A 13,640-nucleotide genomic window follows, 5' to 3' on the forward strand; every position below is an offset into this window, starting at 1 on the left:
AGTACAAAAGATTCTTGTATGCATAGATGATCAAGTAAATTAAGAATATTGTTAAGTTGATTAATTTTATTATTCGAAGCTTCTGTGTTTATTATTCGAACGTCACATCATTCATTTTTAGTAAATTGTAGCTTGACCATTCAAACCTTGTTTCTCTGTTTTGTTTTTGTTTTTCCTGGCATTGTCATGTGATGCTATTTTATTTATTGTTTTTATTAAATTTTTATTTATGTGTGTGTACTTCTAACATGTTTGGTAGGTAAAATAAATGTTGTAAATTCAAATTAGAGCATCTTCTGCAATGGATGCCTATAAGCCTATAAGGTAACAAAAAAATAATAATATAACCTTGTTTGAAATGGGTTTAGCTAAAAGAAAACTTTGGTTTTGTCTATACTAGGTACTTAAACTATATTGACTTGGTTAAATAAAATTGCATTACTTAAAAATAGACTAAATGTAATCAGTTTTCGTCGACTAAAACTAGACTAAAATGTCATTAGTTTTCGTCGACTAAAACTAGACTAAAATAGTCATGGGTAATTCTGACTAAAATAAGACTAAAATGCTCAGACTTTTAGTCGACTAAAACTTGACTAGACTAAAAGGTGTATGAACTTGACTTAAACTAATAAAAACTAAAATGTCAGGTTCACACAAAGACTAGACTAAAACTAAAATGAAAATCGGCCGCCAAAAACAACACTATTGGGAACGCCTTCAGCATGACCAGGCTGTGAATTATGTGTGTAATCAGCCCAAGGGAATTGCGAGACGTCACATACGTGGGTCCCGAGCAGGCTCTGGTTATGGAACAAGAAGTAAACACTCTTCTGGGGAAGGAGGCCATCGAGGTGGTCCCTCCTCACCAGTGTTGTTTTCGTCAACGATGACGATGACGAAATCTTTTCGTTGACGCCACTTTTTTTCATGACGATAACGAGACGATGACGAGATAAAAATGGCTCGTTGATGACTAAAACATGACGAGACGTGTGTGAGTTTTTGTTGACGAGACGAGAATAGACGAAAATGTTAGTGGGTGGTCCGTCAGACGTTTAAAATGCATGACATTTCCGCTTATTGTGCATGCCAATTAAAACTTAAAAAGTATCTGACGCTATGGCAAGCCGTTTTAGCATTAAATACTCTTTGCTATACTAGTATGGCAAGCCGTTTTAGCATTCCATCCTTGTTTGTCTTTTATGTTCTAAAACATTCCTTCATTATTGTAATTATTGGTGAAAATAGTCGATCCGGAAGCTCACATTGTGTTGAACTATAGATCTGCTATTTTCAGAACTTATAAGTGACACTACCAAACAGCAAAATACTTACTGACCTACATTAATTTGTTAAAAGACTACCTTTTTCCCTTTTTTTGACTAAAACTAGACTAAAACCTTTTTGACTTTTCGTCGACTAAAACTAGACTAAAACCTTTTTGACTTTTCGTCGACTAAAACTAGACTAAAACCTTTTTGACTTTTCGTCGACTAAAACTGGACTAAAACCTTTTTGACTTTTCGTCGACTAAAACTAGACTAAAACCTTTTTGACTTTTCGTCGACTAAAATTGGACTAAAACCTTTTTGACTTTTCGTCGACTAAAACTAGACTAAAACCTTTTTGACTTTTCGTCGACTAAAATTGGACTAAAACCTTTTTGACTTTTCGTCGACTAAAACTAGACTAAAACCTTTTTGACTTTTCGTCGACTAAAACTAGACTAAAACCTTTTTGACTTTTCGTCGACTAAAACTAGACTAAAACCTTTTTGACTTTTCGTCGACTAAAACTAGACTAAAACCTTTTTGACTTTTCGTCGACTAAAACTAGACTAAAACCTTTTTGACTTTTCGTCGACTAAAATTGGACTAAAACCTTTTTGACTTTTCGTCGACTAAAATTGGACTAAAACCTTTTTGACTTTTCGTCGACTAAAACTAGACTAAAACCTTTTTGACTTTTCGTCGACTAAAACTAGACTAAAACCTTTTTGACTTTTCGTCGACTAAAACTAGACTAAAACCTTTTTGACTTTTCGTCGACTAAAACTAGACTAAAACCTTTTTGACTTTTCGTCGACTAAAACTAGACTAAAACCTTTTTGACTTTTCGTCGACTAAAACTGGACTAAAACCTTTTTGACTTTTCGTCGACTAAAATTGGACTAAAACCTTTTTGACTTTTCGTCGACTAAAACTGGACTAAAACCTTTTTGACTTTTCGTCGACTAAAATTGGACTAAAACCTTTTTGACTTTTCGTCGACTAAAACTAGACTAAAACCTTTTTGACTTTTCGTCGACTAAAACTAGACTAAAACCTTTTTGACTTTTCGTCGACTAAAACTAGACTAAAACCTTTTTGACTTTTCGTCGACTAAAACTAGACTAAAACCTTTTTGACTTTTCGTCGACTAAAACTAGACTAAAACCTTTTTGACTTTTCGTCGACTAAAATTGGACTAAAACTATCACATATAGAAGTGACTAAAATTTGACTAAAACTAAGAAGCATTTTAGTCCAAAAGACTAAGACTAAGACTAAATCTAAGATGGTTGTCAAAAACAACACTGCTCCTCACGAGCAAGAGTCCGGCTTCTACAGCAGGTACTTCATTGTTGCCAAGAAGGATGGGGGCCTGAGGCCCATCTTAGACCTGCGCGTTCTATCGTAAATCATTCAGTCATGTGCCTCAAATTCAGAATGCTGACTGTCAAGCAGGTTGTGTCACAAATCAGGTCTGAGGACTGGTTTGTGACAATAGACCTGAAAGATGCCTACTTTCATGTCTCCATCCTTCCCCAACACTGGAGGTTCCTGAGGTTTGCTTTCAGGGGCAAAGCATATCAATATCGGGTTCTTCCTTTCAGCCTTGCACTCTCACCCCGCACTTTCACAAAGTGTGTGGATGCAGCTCTGGCTCTGCTGCGACTCCAGGGCATCCACATACATAGACATACATACACATACACATACATACATACATAGACGACTGGCTAATTCTGGACCAGTCCGAGCAGATGGAGGTTCAACATCGAGATGTTGTTCTGTCACACATGAAAGAGCTGCGGTTAAGACTAAACGCCAAGAAAAGTGTGCTTTCTCCATTACAGAGAACCACTTATCTGGGCATAGTGTGGGATTCATCCACGATGCAGGCACATCTGTCTACTGCTCGTGTAGAGTCAATCCTCACAGAGGTCGCGAGAGTAAGAGAAGGCCGGTCAATCACTGTGAAGTGGTTCCAGAAACTGCTGGGTCTGATGGCAGCTGTGTCCAACGTAATTCCCTCTTGGCCTGCTGTACATGAGACCCCTACAGTGGAGGCTCAAAACCAAGGGGTTCTCCCCGAGGGGAAACCAACTTCGCATGATCAAGGTCATGCGGCGATGCTTTCGTGCCTTAGACATGTGGAGGAAACCTTGGTTTTTGAATCAGGGCCTGGTGTTGGGAGCTCCTTGTCGCCGTGTCACACCTGCGACAGACACATCTCTCACCGGTTGGGCTGTGGAGGGGTCATCATCTCACGTGGCACATCAATTGCCTGGAAATGTTGGCGGTGTCTCAGGCTCTGAGACACTTTCTCTCGGACCTAAGAGGCCACCATGTGTTGGTGCGCAAACTGTACGCCTTGAATTGGAGGCACTTCTCTTCTTGGTGCGGAGACTGCCAGTTTGACCCAGTTAACTGCCCAGTTGGTACAGTACTGGAGTTCTAACAGGCCCATCTCTCCGCCGGGTTAACCCAATCCACCCTGAAGGTTTATGTGGCGGCCATAGCAGCTTACCACGCCCTTCTTAGTGGTACCTCAGTGGGTAGACACCCATTAGTTACACGTTTCCTCCGTGGTGCACTGAGGTTGAGGCCTCCAGTACGCTCTCGTATCCCTACGTGGGATCTGGCTGTGGTGCTTGAGGCCCTGTGTAAGCCTCCTTTTGAACCTTTAGAAGAGATCTCTGATCGTCTTCTCACTCTTCTCTGCACCTAGCAATCACTTCGCTTAAGAGGGTTGGGGACCTTCAGGCCCTCTCAGTGGCCCCTTCTTTCCTTGAATTCGCACCTGGAATGGCTAAAGCATTTCTGTATCCCAAGGCGGGATACATTCCGATGGTCCCCACCGTTGCACCACGACCTGTCGTACGGCAGGCTTTTCATCCTCCTCCCTTTAGGGAGCCCGGCCAGCAGAAGCTTAACTGTATGTGTCCAGTGTGAGCATACGTCCACAGAACTGCCCTGTGGAGGAAGGCTGACCAACTTTTGGTCTGTTACGGCCCTCCGAGGAGAGGCCGCCCTGCCTTCCATAAGCCGGTGGATGCCATTTCCCTTTCGTATGAGACTTCTGGTCTCCCCTCACCATTGGGAGTCAAGGCTCACTCAACTCGTCGCTCGCAGCTCCTTCGTTCTCTCACCCTAATCCAGCAGGCACACCCCTTAGTATGGCGGCGTGGGCATTCTCGTTCCCAAAGGGTTTCGAGGCAGCTCGAGTTACCTGGAACGGAACGTCTCAGGTTACATATGTAACCCTAGTTCCCTGAAGGAAACGAGACGCTGAGTCTCGAGGCCATACTTCCGGTCTCCCTGCGGGGCTTGCTGCTTCCAGAAAGCTAGCGCTGCTTTCACTGTACGTGCTTTTAAGCTTCCTGGTCGGTGACGTCACCACGTATGTGACATCTCACAATTCCATTGGACTGATTACGCACATGATTCAGAGCGTGGTCACGCTGAAGGCGTTCCCAAAGCGTTTCGACACAGTGTCTCGTTCCCTTCAGGGAACTAGGTTTACATACGTAACCTGAGGCATTTTCCTGAACTGATCACATGCGTACAGTTTCTCTCTAGTGTGGGTGTTCATATGTTCCTTAAGGGTTGATGATTTTGAGAAACTCTTCCCGCATTGATCACATGCGTACGGTTTCTCTCCAGTGTGGATCCTCTCATGTGTTTTCAGAATTGATGACTGTCTGAATCTCTTGTCGCAGTGTGAACACTTGTAAGGTTTCTCTCCAGTGTGGATCCTCTCATGCTGTTTCAAATGTTTAGCTAAAGTAAAAGTCTTCTCACACTCAAAGCACATGTACTCTTTCACACCAGTGTGTATTTTCTGATGTTCTTTAAAACTTTGTAGATGTAAAAAACTCTTTCCACACAAATGACACACATGTGGCTTCTCCTTTGTATGAACTCTCAGGTGTTTCTTAAGATATGAAGTACACAAAAATGTCTTCCCGCATTGATCACATGCATACAGTTTCTCTCTAGTGTGGATGTTCATGTGCTCCTTAAGGCTTGATGATTGAGTGAAACTCTTCCCGCACTGATCACAAGTGAATGGTTTCGCTCCAGTGTGAACTCTCATGTGTGATGTAAGGTGTCCTTTTTTTGTAAAACTCGTTCCACATTGATCACATGCATACGGTTTCTCTCCAGTGTGGATCCTTTCATGTGTTTTCAGACCTGATGTCTGACTGAATCTCTTGTCGCAGTGTGAACACTTGTAAGGTTTCTCTCCAGTGTGGATCATCTGGTGCTGTTTCAAACACTTTGCAGAGGTAAAAGTCTTCTCACACTCAAAGCACATGTAGTTTCTCACGCCAGTGTGTATTTTCTGATGTTCTTTAAAACTTTGTAGATGTAAATAACTCTTTCCACACAAATGGCATGAATGCGGTTTCTCCTTCGAATGAACTCTGAGGTGTTTCTTCAGGTATGAAGCTCTCAGAAATGTCTTCCCACATTGATCACATATGTACAGTTTCTCTCTAGTGTGGATGTTCATGTGTTCCTTAAGGTTTGATGACTGAGTGAAACTCTTCCCGCACTGATCACAAGTAAACAGTTTCTCTCCAGTGTGGATGTTCATGTGCTCCTTAAGGTTTGATGATTGAGTGAAACTCTTCCCACATTGATCGCATGTGAATGGTTTCGCTCCAGTGTGAACTCTCATGTGTGATGTAAGGTGTCCTTTTTTTGTAAAACTCTTCCCGCATTGATCACATGCATACGGTTTCTCTCCAGTGTGGATCCTTTCATGAGTTTTCAGATTTGCTGGCTGACTGAATCTCTTGTCGCAGTGTGAACACTTGTAAGGTTTCTCTCCAGTGTGAATCCTCCGGTGAAGTCTTAAATTGCTCCATGTACTAAAAGCCTTCTCACACTCAAAGCACCTGTACTCTCTCACACCAGAATGTGTTTTCTGATGTACTTTTAAATAATCTAAACATGAAAAACTCTTTCCACACAAATGACATGAATGCGGTTTCTCCTTTGTATGAACTCTCAGGTGTTTCTTCAGGTCTGCAGCTCTCAGAAATGTCTTCTCACATTGATCACATGCGTATAGTTTCTCTCCAGTGTGGATGATCATGTGTTTCCTAAGGGTTGATGACTGAACGAAACTCTTCCCGCATTGATCACAAGTGAACGGTTTCTCTCCAGTGTGAACGCTCATGTGAAGCTCAAGATCACGTTTGCAGGTGAAAGACTTATTGTCTCTTTTCTTTAAATCTTTCTGTTCGGGTTTTTCTCCACTACTGACATGTTTCTCCTCAACTTCACTCAGTTCTTCTTTCACCTCATTGTCTTCAATCCACTCTGAAACAAAAGTAAAAACAGTAAATTTGTCCAAAAAAAAAAACTGAAAAATGAAAGGACGCAAAGTGAGAGGACATAAAAATGAACCCTGATATAACAGCGGAAAGTAGACAATTGCATTAGAAAATTCTGATCATTTTGATGCAGATTTGTAAATTCCTGAAGTTCCTGAAACTTTTCATGATCGAGGTACATTGATCTTCAACTTTATATTTTTAAAGCACTATAGGCACGAATCTCATGTTTCTATAGGGAGAGCTATTAAATATGCTTGATCAACAACATGACGCATCTGAGGATCCTCAAATACTAACTGTATTTTTTGTATTATATGTATCGTTTTTATTCATTTACAATCATTTAAAAATTCAATCCAATGAGTTGGAGACGCTAAAAAGCAACTTTCGGTAAAGTCCAAGACACTTCTGCACTTAAGTTTTGTGAACTAAGGACTACATTGACTATGTTTACATGGACACCAGTAATCTAATTATTAATGACCTTATTCTGAATAAGACAATAATATGATTAAGCTGTTACATGAGTTGTTTTAGATTGGAAAGTGTGCATCGCCTCCTCTTTACTGCCATATTATTACTCCTAACTAGGAGCTGAGACCTAGTCTTAACACTTAGGAACCTTTATGAAACAATGAAGTCTAGGAATAAGAGTGAAATTCTTGGAAATTTTTACACACTTAAGACTAAAATTTTACTGAGTGGCTCTACACATATGGCCCAAACATTTGATGCTTCAGCAATATTATTCAACAGCTCTAGAGATCATTCCTGTTACAACAAACACAATCTAAAACTGCCTGAAGCTTTATAACCATCAGCATTATTAATAAAGAATGAAGAGTCAACACCAACCTGTTTGTTGTTCAGCATCTTTAGTGTGTTCTGGATCTCTCATCTTCTCTCTGTCCTCTTCGATAAACTCAGATTTGCAGATTTCAGCTCTTCCTGATGATTTGACGCTCATCTTATAAACTGATGGGAATATTCCAGCATTTATTGCTGAATGTGTGATTGCTGTTGGAGGAGCTTCACTGAACATGTATTTCTGTGTGGAAAAGCCAAAATAAACAATGAATGGAGGGAGTGTCATGCCAACAGCCGATCGAACTACAAAGTGACGTCAGATTTCCACCTCTGTAATTTCACGGCTAGACCACCAATCACAGAGACACAAACACTAGGCAGAAACATTCAGAAATTGAAGGTATGTCCCAAATTGCCTATTCTACACAGTAGTCAACATTTGGAGTGAAAAACTCGACTCTGTATTTTGATGACATAAAAATAGGGTAAAGTGTGACGAGCGTCCCAGTCATCTATCAGCGTCGCCCTGGAAACCAAGGGAGCTTTGTGTACAGCCGTTACTAGAGAAACCATAATATTTCAGCGCTCCTAAAGCGACACCTCATGACAAAGAATGAATTTGCAAATTGAAGCTGTTTATAGTCAAATTATTGCAAATATCGACTAGAGCCCGACCGATAAAGGATTTTGAAGGCCGATACCGATACAAATATTTGTTGGTTTTAAAATCCGATATATCGGCAGATATTTAAAAAAAAAATTATTAATTTTTTTTCAGAAACGAGCAACAAAACATTAACAGATTTCCCTAACATTAGTTATTTGTAGTTATTTATGAGTTTTAACTAGATCCCAACCGATAAAGGATTTTGAAGGCCGATACGGATACAAATATTTGTTTGTTTTAAAATCCGATATTCCGATATATTGGCCGATATATTTTTATAATTTTTTTAATTTCAGAAATGCTAAACAAAACATTAACAGATTTCCCTAACATTAGTTATTTGTAGATATTTATGAGTTTTAATTAGAGCCTGACCAATAGAGGATTTTGAAGGCCGATACCGATACAAATATTTGTTTGTTTTAAAATCCGATATTCCGATATATTGGCCGATATATTTTTATAATTTTTTTAATTTCAGAAATGCTAAACAAAACATTAACAGATTTCCCTAACATTAGTTATTTGTAGTTATTTATGAGTTTTAACTAGAGCCCGACCAATAAAGGATTTAAGGCCGATACAAATATTTGTTGGTTTTAAAATCAGATATTCCGATATGTCGGCCGATAATTTTTAATTATATTTTTTTATTTCAGAAACACCCAACAAAACATTAACAGATTTCCCTAACATTAGTTATTTGTAGTTATTTATGAGTTTTAATTAGAGCCTGACCGATAAAGGATTTTGAAGGCCGATACCGATACAAGCATTTGTTGATTTTAAAATCTGATATTCCGATATATTGGCGATATTTTTTAATCATTTTCTTAAATTTCAGAAACATGCAACAAAACATTAACAGCTTTCCCTAACATTAGTTATTTGTAGATATTTATGAGTTTTACCTAGAGCCCGACCGATAAAGGATTTAAGGCCGATACCGATACAAATATCTGTTGGTTTTAAAATCCGATATTCCGATATATCGGCCGATATTTCAGAAACGCGAAACAAAACATTAACAGATTTCCCTAACATTACTTATTTGTAGTTATTTATGAGTTTTATCGACCCACGTTTTTATGCAGCAAACACATAGAGTTGTAAATGTGAAAGAAGTTAATGTGCTTTCTAAAAATCTAAACGATTAAGACAGTAATATTTATGTTTTAAATAAATATAATCAATTATATACTTGATTTATCCCTTTTAATGGTATAAAGTCCGAAATGCCATTGTATAAGACGTTTTGTTTTTGTGAAAATCTGAATTATTAGTCATGTCAATTTATGGCTTAATATGTTACCGTACATTGTCCAACCCAACTCATACTGTGATCATTTTACTTGTGCAGCTCTTAAAAAGGGTCATACATTGCCTTAAATTGATAATTAAAATTCAAAGATGCACTGTAAATAGTGACAAAAAAATGAATTCCTTCATATTTGTTTGTTTGTTTATTGAAAATATTTTTGATTGACATTTAGACACTGAATTTCTATATTAAAAAATATTGTGTTTTTTAAAAATCAAGAGGAACTCCAAGGCACTCTCATTTAGAAAAAGTTAAAAAGCCTTTATTGTAGCGGCTTGGACACATTAAACCTTTCTAAAAACTCATTTTGCATTTAGCAGCATTTTGAAACAAAGGACAGAAAGTAGACTTGGGCTTAAACTGCCCTCTAATCGTAAAAGAGTCTGTCTGACCTGTGGCTGTGTAGCTTGCAGATGTTGTAGCATTTTGCTTGTACCATGCCTTTAGATGTAGATTCCTATAAAAACGAAAAAGGTCAATCTTCGTGTCAAACTCCTTGGCTGAATGGGTTGGGGCAAAAGATAGTCCCTGCCTTGCCAGAGATGTCGATTACTGCCCAAATCTACTTTCTGTCCTTTGTTTCAAAATGCTGCATTAAGTACATTTACTAAAAAGGTAAATTTCGAGATTGACGATCTATTTAAGGACAAGAGGACTCACAAACAAAGTAACCTCTCCCGCATAGAAAGGGCAGCATTGGAAGCTTTATCTAAGGATGATGAAATAGTCATTAAAAAGGCAGATAAAGGGGGTGCTGTAGTTGTGTGGGGCAAAACAATGTATATAAAAGAGGCATTTCGTCAGCTAAATAACACAGAGTTTTATCAACCACTGACTTTCAATCCAACGGAGTCGCTCAAACAGGAATTGGGAAAAATACTTTCTGAGGCAAAAGATAAAGGTTGGATATCTGAGTCTGAACTTAGATTTTTGGGTAATGAAAACCCTAGGATGGCTTCATTCTATATGCTACCTAAGATACATAAATGTCTTGAGAACCCTCCAGGTAGACCGGTCATCTCAGGAAATGAAAGCCTCACTGAACCAGTATCTAAGTACTTGATTTGAAATTAACACCCGCCAACCCGCCAAATGCGGGTTAAAAATCATTTTGGCGGGTATTGATAAAAACTTACCAGCCAGTTTGGCCGGTGATGCATGAGCCAATCATGCAAGTCACGTAAAAATTTGTCTAATGGAAATTCTGATTGGCTGGTAACTTCAAAAAGTTCATTTCGAACCCTGAGTAAATAGACTATTTTATCAAACCTTTTTTGCCTTCCCTCCCAGAATATGTTCAAGACACAACTGATGTTTTGAACAAGGTTGAAGAACTGCAAAATACAGGCCCTGATACTTTCCTTGTCACAATGGATGTGGAAGCATTGTATACTAATATTGACCATCAACAGGGTCTTGAAGCTCTCACACATTTCTTGAGTGTACGGCCAGCATCTGAAATGCCACCCACTGACTTTTTACTCTCATTGACTGAATGGACTTTAACTAACAACATCTTTATTTTCCAGGACAAGATTTTCAAACAGACAAAAGGGTGTGCCATGGGGGCTTGTTATAGTCCTTCATATGCAGGTCTTTTCTTGGGCAAATGGGAAGAAGATTTTGTATTTAATTGCGAAAGGACAAACAGTTCAAGACAAGGTTTTTGAAAATAAATCCAAAGAAATGATGTCAGGATTTGTAGAACGGGGATATAAGAGGGTCATTGACGTATAAGGATTTTCAACAAGCAAATTTTAAAACGCAAAAACTAATAATATCTTTTGTAGTTGTTCAAACAATAAGAATGTTAAATTCATATTACAATTTTAAATTAAGTGATTTTATTGGGGGGGGGGGGGGTTTTCAGCTTGAAGAACTGGCCGCAGCCTTAAATGTCATGTGGTGCGACCATGATTTATATTAAAATTGATTAAATCCCTTAACATGCTTAACATTTCTTTTATATGTTCTCAGTAACTGAAGTGTTTAGAAACAAAGTATTTGCATTTCTTTTGTTTTTTTGCAATTAACAATCTCACGTTTGTTCTATAATTTCAGAGTTGCCAGAGTTAAATGTAGTCAGCAGACTTAGTTTTTCTGTAAATTGCATGAAACTGATAAAAAAGTTTTAAAAATACCATTTACTTAAGCATATTGTGGCAGTCATTCATATTTGAGCCACAGAAATTATATATATATATATATATATATATATATATATATATATATATATGTTTTTATTTAATACAGTTATTGGTGTTATTGGTCGCACCACATGATGAGAGGTCGCTCCAAATGACACAAAGACCTTGAATCTATTTAAAGAGATCTTATACAAAAAAAAAGATTTAAACTACATTTTATTCAAATTTCTCAGAAATGTCATTAACACAAACATTAATAAACATTTTATAAAACATTTTATGTAAACATTCACAAGCGTCACAAATACTTTTTGATCGGAACGATCACGTATCAGTATGACAACGATTAGTATGATCATAACTAAACATCATAAAACATCAAAAGTACCTGAAAAAACCTGAAAGTACATGCTCTAAATGTTCTTTTTTCCCTCATATTGTAAACAGATTCAATATAAACCATCTAAAATACAGATGTTTAAAAAATGACCCAAATTGCATAAACTCTATTCCAAATTAGACTGAAATAAAGTACTTTAGGTACAGTATCTAACCCATTAATTGAATATAAAATTAGAAAACCTGCCTATCTAGGACATATATCTATCATGAAAAACACTCTGCAGTGGTCACGCCACATGATATTTGGTCGCACCGCATGATGTTTTCAAATTCATTTAAAATTTACAGGCACATAATTGGCCACCTAAAAAAATAAGCTAGCTGTCCCAAAAAATGCTACTATGAAATGTATAATAAAAAAATATATTTGAAGAGAAAACTTGATATTCATTGATTTTTTTGAGGTCATACCACATGATATCCAAATGTGGTCACTACATAACAGCTGTTAAAAAAGTTTTTTTTTTTTTTTTTTTCAAAATTTGAAAGAGAGTTACACATGTGCTTTCTGCTTCAGTTGCTCCTTGGCAGAATTGCAATATGATGCAACATCCTGTCCTTGAATGTATTTCAACATAAAAGTTCCAAAATTGTAGTTTCTTGATGGTCGCACCACACTGTAAAACACACTAAACACCATCATGGTAACATACATTAAACTGAAATAATGCAGAAAACATTAATTTAACAACATTAGATGTAACATACAACCTTAATGTACAAAACTGGCAAGAAAAAAATTAAGATGAAGTTATTTCAACAACAAAAAAAACATGAAATAAAGGGAATTCTGGGAATGTCAATTTACGGTTATTCACTGTAAATTTTACGTTCTTTTTCACTTCCAAAAACGGTATACTACCGTAAAATTAAATGCAATGTCCAACACAGTTTTTCACCGTATATAGAAGGGGAACTTACCGTTAACCATTTCACAGGTTTTTACCGTAGTATTTTTACAGTTTTTTACCATTAAATTCACTGTCATTTTTTTACAGTGCACATGATATTTTATAAAATGGAAATCATCGGACAAAGTTTGTTTGTATATAATGATGGAAATATAAATACAAATGCTTTGCAATTTTATACACAATTACAAAACACTGCCAAAATCATGCCAAATAGTGCAGACAATTAATTCGAATAAATTTAAGGTGATTTCAAAGATGTTTATCAAAAAAAAGTTATGGCCGGACGGTTGCACCACATGATATTTTGACACTTTGAATAACAAAAAAAAAAAAAATTACAAATAACTTAATGTTTTTAGAAAAGTTAAAGTTGGTCCATATTCGGGAGAGGTAATTCTTACAAATGGCATCTTTTTTTGCATTTAAACCAATTTTTTAACAGAAAAAAATAAATCGGACAAAAAAATGTAGGCGTCACGTCAATGACCCAAGAACACTATTCTCCAAAAAGCCTCTACTAGAGCTACACTGTAAAAAATGACGGTGAATTTAACGGTAAAAAAAAAACTGTAAAAATGCTATGGTAAAAACCTGTGAAATGGTTAACGGTAAGTTCCCCTTTTATATACGGTGAAAAACTGTGTTGGACATTGCATTTAATTTTACGGTAGGATACCGTTTTTGGAAGTGAAAAAGACCGTAAAATTTACAGTGAATAACCGTAAATTTCATTTTTTTTAGTTGATGTTTTTTTGTTGAAATAACT

The 13,640-nt window shown here is 37.1% G+C and overlaps 1 protein-coding gene across 1 annotated transcript in view; it reads right to left on the bottom strand.

Annotated features, from left to right (window-relative positions):
- Positions 1 to 4,773: 4,773 nt before the first annotated feature.
- The window catches only part of LOC141342995 (uncharacterized), a 73,986-nt gene continuing 65,119 nt past the window's right edge, over positions 4,774 to 13,640 (bottom strand). The window contains exon 4 of the mRNA XM_073847590.1: positions 4,774 to 6,462. Coding sequence (XP_073703691.1) covers positions 4,774 to 6,462 — 1,689 coding nt within the window. The remainder of the gene's footprint in view (positions 6,463 to 13,640) is intronic.

Source organism: Garra rufa, chromosome 1, assembly GCF_049309525.1.
Source record: "Garra rufa chromosome 1, GarRuf1.0, whole genome shotgun sequence".
Lineage (NCBI taxonomy): Eukaryota > Metazoa > Chordata > Actinopteri > Cypriniformes > Cyprinidae > Garra > Garra rufa.